This window comes from Chiloscyllium plagiosum, unplaced genomic scaffold, assembly GCF_037043375.1.
Source record: "Chiloscyllium plagiosum isolate Xiang-an unplaced genomic scaffold, Cpla_swu_hap1 HiC_scaffold_39, whole genome shotgun sequence".
Taxonomy (NCBI): Eukaryota; Metazoa; Chordata; class Chondrichthyes; order Orectolobiformes; family Hemiscylliidae; genus Chiloscyllium; species Chiloscyllium plagiosum.
This window is the reverse complement of record NW_028270177.1, coordinates 36,758,561-36,776,623: the sequence shown is the minus strand read 5'-3', so window position 1 is coordinate 36,776,623 and position 18,063 is coordinate 36,758,561. Positions and strand designations below refer to the sequence as shown.

General features: G+C 44.2%; 1 protein-coding gene across 3 annotated transcripts in view; it reads left to right on the top strand.

Moving 5' to 3' along the window:
- Positions 1–18,063, top strand: part of il16 (interleukin 16) — a 215,368-nt gene that overhangs the window by 88,653 nt on the left and 108,652 nt on the right. For all 3 annotated transcript variants that reach the window (XM_087981256.1, XM_087981255.1, XM_087981254.1), the window contains one exon: positions 1,468–1,600. In XM_087981256.1, coding sequence (XP_087837382.1) covers positions 1,468–1,600 — 133 coding nt within the window. The remainder of the gene's footprint in view (positions 1–1,467; positions 1,601–18,063) is intronic.

The following is an 18,063-nucleotide window of genomic DNA, read 5'->3' as shown; positions in this document are numbered from 1 at the left end:
TGGTGTAGTATAGATGGGCTTTAGATTGGTTCACAGGTCGGTGCAACATTGAGGGCCGAAGGGCGTGTATTGCGCTGGAATGTTCTATGTTTTATGTTCTATTGTGGCACTAATGTCAAAACTGGCCAAGCCCTGAAGGACATGTTTCTTTGACTTCAGCTGGTGGTGAGAGGAATTAAATTAATTGACCATTTCTTGCCTGTCACTAATACTTCTATCGTGAAGGTATTGATGTAAGTGACCACCACATAGTGTATAAAAAGACAAAGACCCAACTTCTCATTGAGAATGCATGCATCATTTTGTGTGGCATTACTAATGTGGTAAACAAGATAGATCTTGAACAGATTTAGCAACTCACAACTGGGCATCCATAAGAGTGAGTCAACATCAGCAGAATTATATTCAACCATAATCTTCAATATTTTCCACTTGACCATTACCATTGGATTGCAAGCCAGGAGAATAATTAAAAATGAGGTGTCAACCTGGTGAAGCTGTACATAGCACAGGATTGCATTCATGCTTATCGGAATAATTAACATACTATAGGCAGAGTTAAGTGACTCTACAACTAACAGATAAAATCAAAGGATAAAAGCAAATTACTGCAGATGCTGGAATCTGAAACCAAAAGAGAAAATGCTGGAAAATCTAACTGACAAAGGGTCAGTTAGACTCGAAACATCAGCTCTTTTTGCTCCTTACAGATGCTGCCAGACCTGCTGAGATTTTCCACATAAAATCAAAGCCTGTGGTTCTACCACATCCAGCAGTGAATAGTAGAAGACTACTGAATAACTACTAGGAGCACATTCTGAGTGAAGGGTGAGTCGAATTAATGAATGTAACAGAGAAGATTGAAGCACTTGCAGCCATTTTCAGCCAGAAGTGCTGAGTGGATGATTCATCTTGGCTTCTTCCTGTGGACCTCACCATCACAGATCGTCAGCAAGCTCACATCACAGGGTATTGAGAAACAGCAAGCTCTCTGGATACACCAAAGGCCACAGCAACTTCACAATCACTGAGCAGTTGTTGGTTTTTTCATAACAAGATTTACTCCCCGAAAAGCCTTCTTTCGACTGCAGGACATATGGCTTTGTGTTTTCCCATTCTGTTTGCTGCAGAGTACAAAATAACTGTCATTATCCTGTATTACTAATGGGGCTGGTTAGCACAGATAGCTAATGTATGGTTTGGGATAATGCCAGCACCAGGGGTTAATTTCTTGCTCTGACTGAGGTAAACTTGGGACGTGCCACTGACAGAGAAAGCCAATGACAAACCACCACTGACATAAACTGCCAAGGAAAGTTGGCTCAGGATGAAGCATCAGCAGATAGTGAGCCAAGGACTTGCCTTTTGGGCACTGCTCACATGGAATAGAATCATATGTTAATCATTATTCTTGTACAATGTTGTTCACAGTATTCATTTGAGATTTCTTTACAATATGATATTTAGGGATGGGAGACTGAGTCCTGGAGATACGCTGCTCAAAATAAATGGATCCTCATTGACTGGACTTTCAATCCAAGAGGCTGATATTTTGATTCAATCAACAAAGGGCTTGGTGGATTTGGTTGTTGCAAATAAAGTAAGTTACAAATGTGAATTGAAGTGATTTCATTGTCATGAACGTGCTGTATCCTACTGGATCCTCCTGGGTGTAGTCCTCAAGTGTCATCATTTTCATTGCTTGTTTCTCTCATTACCACAATACCCTATGTGCCCATTGTGTGGCCAATGGTGTGTTGGAAGATGCAGTGTTATAAAGTGTGGGAGGAAGGTGGTAACATGGCACAAGATGTGACTCCAATTCTATCTGGTATAACTTATGCTTATAGCCAGTTGTGAGGAGTATTTTCAAATGCTTTTTTCAAGCCCCTATAAATTATAATACTCTCTCATCTACCATGCTAGTGACTGCTTTAACACATTACCGTTGGTTTTTTTTATTTTGAACATATTATTTGTTCATACGATATGGGTGCCATTGGCTGGCTATTACCCTCCCTAGTTGCCTTTGAGAAGGTGGTGGTGAGCTGCCTTATTGAACTGCTGCAGTCCACGTGGTCTAGGTAGATCCACAATGCTATTGTGAATGGAGTTTCAGTATTTTAATCCACTGACAGTAATATATTTCCGAGTCATGATGGTGAGAGGTTTGGGGGGAAACTTGCAGGTGATCCTGTTTCCATACCTCTCCTCTCCTGGCCTTCTAGATGGTAGAGCTCACACAGTTAGAAGGTGCTGTCGAAGGAGTTACAACAGTACACCTTCCAGATGGTACATACCACTGCCACTGTATGTCAATTCAGATATGCCTTACACTTTACAAATCTATGCCAGCTCGCTCTGGTGAGTCCAAGTTCACAGTCCTTCAGCCCCAATAACAGATTCTAATAATATCCCATAACATATAAACAAATCAATCTAGATTTTTCTAGGCCACCTCCTAATACATTGTGGTAACATTGGCAATTTTCTAATTTTAAGGGACAATTCCTGAATCAGGTAAATTTTAGAAAATTATGAATAAAGTATCTGTAATTTTTTCACCGATTTCTAATATCCTGGTGAGGAAACTGTCAGTTCCTAGTGATACGCCCCATCTCTCCTCTCATTATTTTCTGCTATTATTCCTTTGTTTCTAATATTAATTGTTATGGGCAAACAGCAAATGTTGGTATTTACTAGGAATGACAGTCTCACTGTCAAACATGCAGGAAATCTGATGGGACTTATACCAGCCTAGTTTAAATAATTGTTGCTACATTCTAAAGTGAGATGATATTAAAGTACATCCTGGGAGCTGCAAGAAAGAATTGTTTGCAATAAGTGACACTGTTGGAGACTGGAAATTGTCAACGTATAGATCAACAAAATAAAACTGGTGTTGGAAACAGTTGGTTGGTCAGGGACCACCCCTGGAGAAACAAACCCATTCCCTTCAAGTTGATGACCTTTCTTTGATGTACTCCCCAGTATTTTGTTCTTGCTTCCTCACTTGACCATAGTGAGTCAGCTGAGAGTGATAACTGTGGGAAGCCCCGTAAACTGAAGCCTCTCAACAGAAACCATTCACTTCACTGTGAATTTGAAATCTTCTTTCGTTCTTTCCATAGTCTCAGATGTAACGCCTTAATTTACTGAAATGCCGAAGCACTGGCCAAAGTGAAAGCATTTTCAATTATCTGGTTTTTAAAAAAATCTGCTCTTTCCAATACTATTTGTTGCGTTTAGTTTTGACCGATAAGGTTGAATTTTACAGAGGGCATGTACTCAGTACCCCTTCACCCCAAAGAAATGTCAGTCCCAAGCTGACTGATGGGCGCAATGGTATAGAGATAATGTCAGTGGATAACAAGTATGATGGCCCAAATGGCCTCATGCTGCAGTGTATCACGTTTATGGCTCTGTGATTGGTACTCCAGAATCCCAGGTTAATGGGGACATGGGTCTGAATCTCACCAACACAGATAGTTTGAAGTGAATTCAATAAAAAGCTGCTCATGAAAATCCATCTGGCTCATTAATGTCCTTCAGGGAAGGATATCTGCTGTCTTTACTTGGTTTGGCCTACATAGGACTCCAGGTCAACAGCAATGTGGTTGACTCTCAACTGCCCTCTGGGTAATTAGGGCTGGGCAATAACTGAAGGCCTAGCCAATGACACCCACCATAATGGAAAAGAAATGCCACTGTGTAGCCATACCATGTTCCTGCCAGTCTCAGTGTGATAGATGGTTGACTTCTGCTGCTCACTATAGACAATAGACAGACAATAGACAATAGATGCAGGAGTAGGCCATTCAGCCCTTCGAGCCTGCACCGCCATTCAATATAATCATGGCTGATCATTCCTAATCAGTATCCTGTTCCTGCCTTATCTCCATAACCCTTGATTCCACTATCTTGGAGAGCTCTATCCAACTCTTCCTTAAATGAATCCAGAGACTGGGCCTCCACTGCCCTCTGGGGCAGAGCATTCCACACAGCCACCACTCTCTGGGTGAAGAAGTTTCTCCTGAGCTCTGTCCTAAATGGTCTACCCCGTATTTTTAAGCTGTGTCCTCTGGTTCGGCACTCACCCATCAGTGGAAATATGTTTCCTACTGCCAGAGTGTCCAATCCTTTCATAATCTTATACGTCTCAATCAGATCCCCTCTCAATCTTCGAAACTCAAGGGTATACAAGCCCAGTCGCTTCAGTCTTTCAGTGTAAGGTAATCCTGCCATTCCAGGAATTGACCTCGTGAACCTACGCTGCACTCCCTCAATAGCCAGAATGTCTTTTCTCAAATTTGGAGACCAGAACTGCACACAGTACTCCAGGTGTGGTCTCACCAGGGCTCTGTACAGCTGCAGAAGCACCTCTTTGCTTCTATACTCAATTCCTCTTGTTATGAAGGCCAGCATGCTATTAGCCTTCTTCACTACCTGCTGTACCTGCATGCTTGCCTTCATTGACTGGTGTATAAGAACACCCAGATCTCTCTGTACTGCCCCTTTACATAAATTGATTCCATTGAGGTAGTAGTCTGCCTTCCTGTTCTTGCTACCAAAGTGGATAACCATACATTTATCCACATTAAACTGCATCTGCCATGCATCTGCCCACTCACCTAACTTGTCCAGGTCACCCTGTAATCTCCTAACATCCTCATCACATTTCACCCTGCCACCCAGCTTTGTATCATCAGCAAATTTGCTAATGTTATTGCTGATACCATCTTCTATATCATTAACATATATTGTAAAAAGCTGCGGTCCCAGCACGGATCCCTGCGGTACCCCACTGGTCACTGCCTGCCATTCCGAAATGGAGCCGTTTATCACTACCCTTTGTTTCCTATTAGCCAACCAATTTTCAATCCAATCTAGTACTTTGCCCCCAATACCATGCGCCCTAATTTTATTCACTAACCTCCTGTGTGGGACTTTATCAAAAGCTTTCTGAAAGTCCAGGTACACTACATCTACTGGATTTCCCTCGTCCAACTTCACAGTTACATCCTCAAAAAATTCAAGAAGATTAGTCAAGCATGATTTCCCCTTCATAAATCCATGCTGACTCTGTCCTATCCTGTTACTACTATCCAGATGTGCGGTAATTTCATCCTTTATAATAGACTCCAGCATCTTTCCCACCACTGAGGTCAGACTAACTGGTCTATAATTTCCTGCTTTCTCTCGCCCACCTTTCTTAAAAAGTGGTATAACATTAGCCACCCTCCAATCCTCAGGAACCGACCCCGAATCTATTGAACTCTGGAAAATAATCACCAACGCATCCACGATTTCCCGAGCCACTTCCTTCAGTACCCTGGGATGCAGACCATCAGGCCCCGGAGACTTATCAACCTTCAGACCTAACAGCCTCTCCAACACCAAATCCTGGCAAATATAAATTCCCTTAAGTTCAGGTCCTTCAGCCACTGTTACCTCAGGGAGATTGCTTGTGTCTTCCCCAGTGAACACAGATCTGAAGTACCCATTTAATTCCTCTGCCATTTCTTTGTTCCTAGTAATATATTCCCCTGTTTCTGTCTTCAAGGGCCCAATTTTTGTCCTAACCATTTTTTTGCCTTGCACATACCTAAAAAAGCTTTTACTATCCTCCTTAATATTCTTGGCCAGTTTACCTTCGTACCTCATTTTTCCTCTGCGTATTTCCTTCTTAGTAATCCTCTGTTGCTCTTTAAAAGCTTCCCAGTCCTCAGTTTTCCCACTTATCTTAGCTATGTTATACTTTTTCTCTTTTAACTTTATATGCTTCTTTACTTCCCTCGTCAGCCACGGCCGCCCATGCCTCCTCCTGGGATCTTTCTTCCTTTTAGGAATGAACTGATCCTGCAACTTCTGCATTATACATAGAAATATCCGCCATTGTTCCTCCACGGTCATCCCTGCTAAGGTATTGCACCATTAAACTTTGGCCAGCTCCTCCCTCATAGCTCCATAGTTCCCTTTATTCAACAGAAGTACTGTCACTTCCGACTGTACCCTCTCCCTCTCAAATTGCAGATTGAAGCTTATTGTATTATGGTTACTACTTCCTAATGGCTCCTTCACTTCGAGGTCTCTGACCAATTCTGGTTCGTTACACAATACCAGATCCAGAATTGCCTTCTCCCTGGTCGGCTCCAGCACCAGCTGCTCTAAGAATCCATCTCTGAGGCACTCCACAAAGTCTCTTTCTTGAGGCCCCATACCATCCTGATTCTCCCAGTCTACCTGCATGTTAAAATCCCCCATAACAACTGTAGTGACATCTTTGCGACAGGCCAATTTCAGCTCCTGATTTAACTTCCATCCGACATCCAGACTACTGTTTGGGGGCCTGTAGATGACTCCCAAGAGGGTCTTTTTACCCTTAGTATTTCGAAGCTCTATCCACACTGACTCTACATCCCCTGACTCTAGGTCCCCCGCGCAAGGGACTGAATATCGTCCCTTACTAACAAGGCCACCCCACCCCCTCTGCCCGTCAGTCTGTCCTTACGATAACACGTGTAGCCTTGAATATCCATTTCCCAGGCCCTGTCCACTTGAAGCCACGTCTCAGTTATCCCCACAATATCGTATCTGCCAATTTCCAAAAGAGCCTCAAGCTCATCCATCTTATTTCTAAAGCTTCGTGCATTCATGTATAGTATTTTTAATTTGTTACTGCTCTCACCCTTCCCAGCAACCCTTATTTCACTCAACCTTACAGCATGATGCCTTTCTGAGTTTTCTGCCTCATTGATACAGTTGTCTTTCTTGACTTCTCTTGTTCTAACTTTCCCTTCAATTTCCTTTTTAAACATCCAGCTTGTCCCCTCCCCCCGCTACTTAGTTTAAATGTAGCGGTGCTGCAGTAGAAAACCTGCCTGCCAGAATGCTGGTCCCTAATCAATTAAGGTGCAGACCATCTGTCTTGTAGAATTTATGTTTACCACAAAATATACCCCAGCGATCCAAGAACTTAAATCCTTGCTTCCTGCACCAGTTCCCCAACCACATGTTCAAGTCCATTATCTCCCTGTTTCTGGCCACACTACCCCGAGGAACTGGAAGCAAACCGGAGATAACCACCTTGGACGTCCTGCTTTTCAGCCTTCTTCCTAGTTCTCCGAAGTCTTGCTGTAGTATGTTCCTCCTCTTCTTCCTGACATCATTTGTGCCGACATGTACCAACACCTCTGGCTCTTCACCCTCATCCTTGAGGATTTCCTGTACTCTGTCCACGATGTCTTTCACTCTAGCACCAGGAAGGCAACACACCATCCTTAAATCCCGTCTGCTGCCACAAAAACCCCGGTCAGTTCCTCTCACGATGGAGTCCCCTATTACCACGGCTCTGTGCGATGTCCGACTCTTCCGCTCTGCCTCTGCGGCAACTTTTGATTGACAGACCTGGCCGCCTTGCGAACTGGCAGTGTCATCAGTCTCTGTTTCCAAAAGCTTCAACTTGTTCCTGACAGGTACTTCTCCCGGGGTCTCTTGCACCTGTCTCCTCTCTGCCTTCCTCATCGTCTGCTCTCTTCTGCTCTCTTCTGGCATGATTGGTGTAATAACATCGCTGAAGGTCTTGTCCAGAAAGATCTCGTTCTCTCAGATGAGCCTAAGGTCTTTGAGTTCTTTCGTCAGCGCTGCAATATGCTCTGTCAGTAGCTGAATGTGCACACATTTTCCACACATATACGAGCCAGACACACCAGAGTCGTTGACCTCCCACATCAAGCACGTAGCGCACTGAACCAGCTGGGCAGTCATGTCTTCACCCTCTTCAACTGTGGTGTAATCACTTCACTCAACCTCCTTGTCAAAGATTCCTGAGCTGAAACCTCACTCTTCGATCTAAACTTCCTTAGACCCTCTTTTTGTGGCACGTCTGTGGACTCTTAATTAAGGTTAGAGGAGGAGGGAGGGAGGGAGACCCTACTTTGTAGGACCTGGGGTTTAGAACACACCCACTCTAATAGTAATCACTTACCTTCCCGACCGGCTTTGCGCTCCGTCTGAACTTCCGCCCAGATCCCCCCGCTCTCTGCTGCGAAAAGAGCTACACAGACATTCAGCCCCTTGAGAGCTGCTGGCTAATTTGATTGACAGAACTCAGAATGGGCAATGCCGAATCCGCCAGGAGGTTCCAGAATGAAGGGGATGGCCACCAGATAGAGGAATATCCAGAGTTTTGGACAGAAACAGGTCAAGGAGCTAAGGGAAGGAGACAAAAGAGTTGCATAGTTGGGGTTTGAAGGCCAAGATGGGGCGTCACAAAGAAGGGAGCAGCACAGTGGTTAGCACTGCTGCCTCACAGTGCCAGGGATCTGGGTTCGATTCTAGTCTCATACCACTGTCTGTGTGGAGTTTGCACATTCCCCCCGTGCCTTCATGGATTTCCTCCGGTTGCTTCGGTTTCCTCCCACAATCCAAAGATGCGTAGGTCAGGTGAATTGGTCATGCTAAATTGCCCACGGTGTTCAGGGATGTGTAGATTAGGTGCATTAGTCAGGGGTAAATGTAGAGTAATAGGGTAGAGTAATAGGTCTGGGTGGGTTATTCTTCAGAGGGTCAGTGCTGTTAGGCCAAATGGCCTGTTTCCACACTGGAGGGAATCTGTGATTCTATGAAGTGTGACATCAGTAATATCTTGTGGAGATAGGAACAAGAGATTCTGCCAACCCCGAAATGATGTACAGGATTTAGGCAGCTAGGTGATAAATTAACGAGCAGGCCGAAAGACAGTAATCTTTGGGTAATTCCTTGCACCATGTTCTAATGAGTGTAGAATTAGGAGGATTAAGTAGACAATTGTGTAGCTGGAAAAGGTGTAGAAGGGAGAGTGATAGATTCCAGGGAACAATTGAGACCAGTCCTGGGGATGGATGGGATGTTTCCTGATGATGGGCTTTTGCCCAAAACATCAATTTTCGTGCTCCTCAGATGCTGCCTGACCTGCTGTGCTTTTCCAGCACCACTCTAATCTTGACTCTAATCTCCAGCAAATGCAGTACCCATTTCTGCCACAGATGGGATATGTCAAGCCAGAAGGATTGGATCTAAACATAGCTGGGATTGTTGTATTATTAGACAGATCTTAGAAAGGCGCTATACCTTTGAAGGAGTTAGATGTCATCATGACTTGTGATACTTCAGTACGAAAGGTTTCCATCTTACTCTCGGTACATTCAGCTTGCTAACAGTTCATTAACCAGTCAACTATACACACAATGTAACTGTAACCCAAGTAAGCATATAACCCAGACTGACTGGGCTCTTGTGGTAGGAAAGAAGCCAGCAACTCATGCAGGTAAGCCAGTGTATATCAGGCTGGCTCTTAGCCTGGAGGGTTGGTGGCAACATTAAACTATGTCCCAAACCCCAAAATAATGATGTGAAGATAAACAATTAAGCATTGTGAGGACCCCACTTAACATGGAAAGGGAGGACCTCAGTTATGGAAAAAGGAAACGCAAAGCTTTTCAGGTCTCTTGTGATGCAGTAGTGTAGTCCCTACCTCTAAGCCAGGAGGCTTGGGTTTAAGACCCATCTGCTCCAGAGGTGTGTCTGAACATCTCTGAACAGGAACTCATGAGGAAATGTTAACTGATTAACATCTTTTTCTGTGCTGTAGATTTCCATGACTCTAACACATCTGGATGGGTTGATTAATTATATCCATAAAATCCAAATCCAAACTGTATATTAAACCTGAGCCATACAGAGTTAATTGTTTATAAGATTCCAGAGATCTGATTCAGTACAAAATGACTCTTTGTGACATATATTACTTGGGCTAATGTACAGAAACCACAAAAAAACATTAGGGCCAATTTTCTTTTTGGGCAACTCTCCCACAGAATTATATTGGAGTACAGGAAGAACCCACTTGGATCTGGGTCTTTAATAAAGTCTGTTCACTCAAATTCCATTTCCCAAACTTTTCATATATCGTTTCTGTCTTTATAAATAATTATCCAGCACCTTTGAAACAATGTTGTAACCATTCTTGTGCTTGCTGACCTACACTGGCTGCTGGTTAAGCAACATTTCGATTTAAAATTTCTTTCCATCTTTTCAAATCCCTCCATGACCCCGCCTCTCCCAATCTCTATAATCAACTCCAGCCCCACAATTGAGATACTTGCATTTGTTGTGGCTCTACCGGTCCTCGGAAATGAAAAATAAACAGACATTTAGATTTAAAAGTTTCAAGTCACTCATTACAAGCCTGACGGTTGGATAAATCATTGCCAAGCTACATTGCAGCAGTAACTGTGGCACTTGGACGTTATTCTCATAAATATTAATTCCTAGTTCTTTACAAATAACAGAATCTCACAAGACTCCCTAATGAGTCACCTGAGCATCCTCAATTTTAAGCACTCTGCCTTTAGTTCTGACATTCCAAGCTCTGAATATCCTCTTTAATCCTTTCAGTCTCTCCACCTCACTTTCCTTCTTTTAAATCTTGTTTAAAAGCAACAATTTAAACCAAACTTTGACCAGACATAATAACTTCTTCTGTGGCTCAGTGTCAAATTTTATTCTGTAACATTTCAGGATGTTTTATAAGTTAGGGTACTTGATAAACATCAGTTGTTGTTGCTTTAAAGCCATTTGCGGGAAAGTACTTTGTGGTCAAAAGACCTGGGCTGTGGAAAATCTCCCCTCTTTCTTCAATTAGGGATTGTTTTCAATCCAGGCCTTGTTTGCAATTCACAAAAGAGCGAAAACAGTCTTTCATTGTTTAGTCTCTCAAAGCTTTTCATAATTTTGAAACGTTTATTAGTTCCCCTCTGGCTCAATGAGAACACTTCCAACTTATCCAACCTTTCAGATGCCAAGAGGGTCAACAGAACCTCACCACTAACAGCGACAGCCAGACTTCACTCGGCTGCAGATGGCGATTGTGTTCCTTCAAGCCCAAAATGTGTGAACGAGGATAGCCACCTTTCCAGTCTAACTAGAGTATTGTGTTGATTAAAGAATATGGAGCTTATTGCATTACTGCAACTATTTATCGATTTATGTAAACATGATGTGCATAATAATAGAAACAACTGAGAGCACACTTGCCTCAGGTCTGTTTCCTGGAACTACTTCTTTACTGTAATAACCATTACAGACTCTTACAGACCCACACACAACACACTGCTCCAAAAACAATCACTGCGGTTCCTCACTGCCTGGGAATCGGTTCAGTGGGGAGCCCATTCACCATTCAGGAGGGGTTCGAGACAATGTTTGTGGGGTGTCATTTTCTTATTCACTCATGAGAGGTGGCTATTGCTGACTGGCCAGCATTTATTGCTCATCCCTAATTACCTTTGAGAAAGTGAAGAACTGCCTTTTGAACAATTGCAGCTCACGTGCTGTGAGTAGACCCACAATGCCATTAGGGAAGGACATTGAAGGAATGGCGATATATTTCCAAGTCGGGATGGAGAGTGGCTTGGAGAGGAACTTGCAGGTGGCGGTGTTCCCATGTATCTGCTGCCCTTGTCCTTTTAGATGGAAGTGGTAATGGTTTTGGAATGTGCTGTCCAAGGAATCTGAGTGAATCTCTGCAGTGCATATTGTAGATAGAACTCACTGCTGCCACTAACCATCAGTGGTGAAAGGGCTGAAAACTTCAGGATGCAGTATCAATCAAGCAGGCTGCTTTGACTTGGATGGTGTCAAGCTTCTTGAATGTTGTTGGAGCTGCACCCATCCAGGCAAGTTGTCCAACACACTCCTGACCTGTGCCTTGAAGATGGCAGCCAGGTTTAGGGGAGCTATGAGGTGAGTTAATGCTGCTGGACTCCTAGCCTCTGACCTGCTATTGTAGATGTTGTATTTATATGGCTAGTTCAGGTTGGTTTCAGGTCAATGGTCACCCCCAAAATGTTGATTGTGGGAGATTCAGTGTTATAATGCCTTTGAGTATCTTCATTCCAGAATAGAGAGATGGCTAGACTCTTGAGACTTTATTAACCCATTATTTATTTCAATCATCTTAATTATATACATTACAACTCCTCACAAGGTGTTGCTCATTCTCGAGCTTCTCACCATGCAGTCACAACAACGTCAATGACAGGCTCCCATGTTCATTCTTGGGAGTTTATCCTTTACTCTACAACCATGGTCCTTCAGCATTTCAATTCTGGGAGCAGTGTTCATTGATTTAAGGTGAGACTTCTGTCCTTAGCTTGGAACCAGCCCAGGGTTAAGATATGTCTAGGGTCAATCTGGAGGATACCAGGGAGAGGGAGTGCACTAGTAGAAGTGGACAGAACAATCAATGGAGCCTGGAAAAGAATTCCCATCCCTCCCTGACTCCAGGGGCTTCCCACATGATAGGGAATTCCCCCACTACATGTAAAATAATTATTAGGACAGGATGAGACAATTAAGTAACCATGATTGGTCATATAAGGGCTTTAATGGGCCCAGAAACCTAATTCTCCACAATCTTCCTCAAACTTTGATGAATTAACAGTTGGGCCATACAATAGTATTTATGAGCACTTCCCTTCCACAACTTCTAAAGCCTCTGACAGGCAGTATTAATGTCTGTGCCTCAGGCGAGTGCATTTTCAGTTGTCTGGCCCCAAGCTCTGGAATGCTCCACTTTAAAGTTTTCCTTCTCTCCATGTCCACCTTTCCCTTCAGACCCCTCGGATCTTTTTTGACTGGCCTTTAGTCACCTGATTGAATGACTCCTTTGCCTCATCCTCCACTTTCTCCTTGGTATTGCTGATGTGAAATGTGAGAGGTTACTCTACCCTGAGGGGTATGGTGCTATGTAAATGCAAGTTGTTTTTGTAGGACCCGATGAATGAAAATTGACACATTTTGCAAATATTTGTGCGGTTCTTCCAGGGAGAGGTGCTGTGGGCCCAGGCTGTGGTGTTTCCTATTTGTAACTGTCCCCATTCAGATTGGAAGTGTCTTCTATCGTGGCTGAAATAGGACATTTGGCCTTTATCATTTTTCTTCTAAACCTAAACTCTATATCCTGGTTTTCTGAACTTACCTCACCCTTTCTAGTGTTTTAATACCATCATTGACTGACGTATTTAGCTTCTCAAGCCTGCGCTGCCACTCAATAAGTTCAGGGCTGATCAGATTGTAACCTCAAATCCACATTCCCATCTACCTTTCACCCATGACCTTTCACCCCCTAACTTAACAAGGAGCCATCCACCTCCACTGTAAAAACATTCAAAGCCCTGTTTCTACCTGCTTTCGAGGAAGAGTATTTCAAACACTCACAACAAACAGAGAACACTTGTCCCCTCTTCTCTGGCTTCTCATTCTCCTTGAAAACAAATATACCATTGTGGATACTGTTGGGGGGGTGATGACCGTTCTGGGGAAAGCAGCAATAGCCAGTTTGGTGTCTCTGGGGCACAGCAGACAAGGGTAAAGGTAAACAGGATCTCAGTGACAGGAGACTCGATTGTTAGGGGGACAGAAAGGAGATTCCGTGGAACCCAGGATGCTGTGTTGCTCTCTGGGTGCCAGGGTTCAGGATGTCTCAGAGCGGCTGCAGAACACTCTCAAGGGGAGGGGGAGCAGCCAGAAGTCATTGTGCATATTGGCAGAAATGACACTGACAGAAATAGGGATGAGGTCCTGCAGGGTGATGAGAGAGAGCTAGGAAAGAAAGTTAAAAACCAGGACCTCGTTGCTGGTAATCTCTGGATTACTTCCTGTGTCACATGCTAATGATGATAAGGACAGGACAAAATGGCAGATGAATGTCAAAAGAATGGGTGCAGGGGGCAGGGATTCAGATTTTTAGATCAATGGGGTCTTTTCTGGGGCAGAGGTGACCTGTTCACGAGGGACCATGCACCTGAACTGGAGGGGACCAATATCTTTGTGACCTGGTTTGCTCCAAAGGAGTGTTGAAACTGGGGCGGCACGGTGGCTCAGTGGCTAGCACTGCTGCCTCACAGCACCAGGGACCTGGGTTCGATTCCTGCCTCAGGGGACTGTCTGCGTGGAGCTTGCACATTCTCTCCCTGCATTAATTTCCTGCAGGTGCTCCAGTTTCCTCCCACAGTCCAAAGATATACAGGTTAGGGTGGATTGGCCATGCTAAATTGCCTGTAGTGTTAGCTGCATTAGTCAGGGGTAAATATGGGGAATAGATCTGGGTGGTTTATTCTTTGGAGGGTCGATGTGGACTTGTTGGGCCAAATGGCCTGTTTCCATACTATAGGGAATCTCATCTAGATTGGCAGGGGGATGGGATCCTCAACAGCAGGGAGGCAAATGCGAGGCTAGAAAGAGATACAGTAATCAGAAATAGTAAAGTGAAGAGACAGGTCAGGCTGGAACATGATAGGGTGCAAGGAACGTCTGTTGGATTAAATTGCATTTAATTCAATGCAGGAGTGCTGGCAGGTAAGGCTAATGAACTCAGCACGGAGAGGTACATGGGACTGGGATATTACAGCCATTACAGAAACATGGCTAAGGGAGGGACAGGACTGGCAACTTAATGTGCCAGGGTACAGGTGCTTTAGGCAGGACAGAGGTGGTGGAAGGAAGGGAGGGGGTGTTGCATTTTTGATTAATGCGAGTATCACATCAGTAATCAGAGATGAATTAATTGAAGGATCACCCAGTGAGGCTTTGTGGGTGGAGCTAAGAAATAAGAAGAGGATGGTGATGTTATTGGGGTTGTAATATAGGCCCCCAGATAGTCAACAGGAATTAGAGGAACAAACATGTTGGGAGACTGGGGAGACTTGCAGGAGCAATAGGGCTGTCATAGTAGAGGATTTTAATTTTCTTAACATAGACAGGGACTACTGCCAGAGTGTTAAGAGCTTAGACAGGGTGGAATTTGTTAATTGTGTTCAGGAAAGTTTCCTCAAGCAGTATAGAAAGGGTTCTACTCAGAATGGAGCAAAACTCGACCTACTCTTGGGAAATAGGGCAGGACAGGTGACTGAGGTGACAGTGGGGAACACTTTGGGACCAGTGATCATTGTTCTATTAATTTTAAAATAGTTATGGAGAGAGACAAAACTGTTCCACAGATTCAAGTTCTAAACTGGGGCAAGGCGAATATTAGACAGGAGCTTGTAAGGGTTGATTGGAGTAGTTTGTTTGCAGGCAAAGGGACCTCTGGCAAGTGGAAGGCCTGTAAAAGTGAGATAGCTAGAGTTCAAAGTTTATACGTTCCTGTGAGGGTGAAGGGCCAGGTTGGCAGGAATAGGGAACCCTGGATGACAAGAGATATTGAGACTTTGACCAGAAAAAATAGACGCTTAAGTACAGGCAGCTGGGATCAAGGGAAATCCTGGAGGTATACAGGGAATGAGCTGAAAACGTGATGCTGGAAAAGCGCAGCAGGTCAGGCAGCATCCAAGGAACAGGAATCTAAAGAAGGGCTTATGCCCGAAACGTCGATTCTCCTGTTCCTTGGATGCTGCCTGACCTGCTGCGCTTTTCCAGCAACACATTTTCAGCTCTGATCTCCAGCATCTGCAGTCCTCACTTTCTCCTCGGTATACAGGGAATACAGGAGTTTACTGCTCGAACCCCACTTAAACACAGAGAACTCAAACCCCACTTAAACACAGAGAACTCAAACCCCACTTAAACACAGAGAACTCAAACCCCACTTAAACACATAGAACTCAAACCCCACTTAAACACAGAGAACTCAAACCCCACTTAAACACAGAGAACTCAAACCCCACTTAAACACAGAGAACTCAAACCCCACTTAAATACATAGAACTCAAACCCCACTTAAACACAGAGAACTCAAACCCCACTTAAACACAGAATGTAAACACCACTTAAACACATAGAACTCAAACCCCACTTAAACACAGAATGTAAACACCACTTAAACACATAGAACTCAAACCCCACTTAAACACAGAATGTAAACACCACTTAAACACATAGAACTCAAACCCCACTTAAACACAGAATGTAAACACCACTTAAACACATAGAACTCAAACCCCACTTAAACACAGAATGTAAACACCACTTAAACACATAGAACTTAAACCCCACTTAAACACAGAGAACTCAAATTTCAATTATACACAGAACTCGAACCCCACTTAAACACAGGAAACCCAAACCCCAGTTAAACATAGAGAGCTCAGAGCTTGAATCTTACTGAAACACATAGAGCTCGAACGGCAGCACAGCACGGAGGACTCGAACCTCACTTAAACCCACCCAAGGGACTCAAACCCTAGTACCACGCAGAGGACTCGTACCTCAGTTACACAACAGGGGATTCAAACCCCAATACAGCGCAGAGGACTCGTACCTCAGTTACACAACAGGGGATTCAAACCCCAATACAGCGCAGAGGACTCTTACCTCAATTACACACCAGGGGACTCAAACCCCAATACAGCTCAGAGGACCCGTACCTCAGTTACACAACAGGGGACTCAAACCCCAATACAGCTCAGAGGACCCGTACCTCAGTTACACAACAGGGGATTCAAACCCTAATACAGCGCAGAGGACTCGTACCTCAATTACCCACCAGGGGACTCAAACCCTAATACAGCGCAGAGGACTCGTACCTTAATTACCCACCCAGGGGACTTGAACCCCAGTACCACACAGAGGACTCGTAGCTCAATTGCACACCACGGGACTCGAACCCTAGTACCGCACCAGGACCTGAACCTCTGCCTGCCAGCGCACTTGCAAAACTGTGTTTCTTGACTGAACTAATTACCATTCAAAGAATCCATAGAATAGAGAGCGATCGAGCGCGGGGACCATCTTTGGCACACTGGAATATCAAAAGGGACCAAGGGATAAAATCTTACCTTGTGGCCCTTCAGGCTCGAGACACTGATGTTCCGAGCAGCTGCTAACACTGTCCGAGCATAACAATCTGTTTGGATCCTGCCGACTACACCAATATTGTCATCCCATCCCCACCCCACCCCACCCAGATGAAGCAAAACGCTCAGAGACACAATATAGTTTTACCTCCTTCATCTTTATTCCAGGCTCTGGACGGAGACAGAATGATCGTTTTTTAGATTAGATTAGATTAGATTAGATTAGATTACTTAATGTGTGGAAACAGGCCCTTCGGCCCAACAAGTCCACACCGCCCCACCGAAGCGCAACCCACCCATTCCCCTACATTTACCCCTTACCTAACACTACGGGCAATTTAGCATGGCCAATTCACCTGACCTGCACATCTTTGGACTGTGGGAGGAAACCGGAGCACCCGGAGGAAACCCACGCAGACACGGGGAGAACGTGCAAACTCCACACAGTCAGTTGCCTGAGGCGGGAATTGAACCCGGGTCTCTGACGCTGCGAGGCAGCAGTGCTAACCACTGTGCCACCGTACCGCCCACAAGGGACATGAGTTCTTGGTCTTCTCTTAATGATTCTTAATGAATTATATCATCACTTTACAGGGAGGATACGGCAACATACATATTGATTGGGTGCCTGTTACAATCAGCGAGTCTCAATAGTAAAGATTAAGCCATCTGCTATTACACAATGAATAACTGACTTCACATAAGAATACTTTTCAACTTGTTAAACTGACCTTACAAACTGAATGCTTCCAATATTGTTAAATGGCTCTACATAATGAATGCTTTTCCACCTTGTCAACTGATCATCCTTACCTCCAGCACCCCATTGTTAACTGTAAGTTTTTATCTGATCTGAGTCATGCTCAGCTGAACTTCTTGTTTCACAAAAACTCAAAACCTAACTCTTTCCCAACCTATTTATATACCCTATACAGATTTTCACTTCCATCATTGAGCATGCGGATATTTGTGGTGCCTCCTTCTCCTCCAGTGAGTTGTTTAATTGTCCACCCCCATTCACAACTGTATGTGGCAGAACTGCAGATCTTATGTCTGATCTGTTGGTCGCAGGATTGCTTAGCTCTGCCTATCAATTGCTGCTTAGGCTGTTTGGCATGCAGGTAATCCTGCTTGGTAACTTCACCAAGTTGGCATCTCAGTTTTAGATCTGCCTTCTGCTTGGTTTTAGGTCTGCAATCCCAAATTCTGCAGTCGTTCTCAGTTTAGG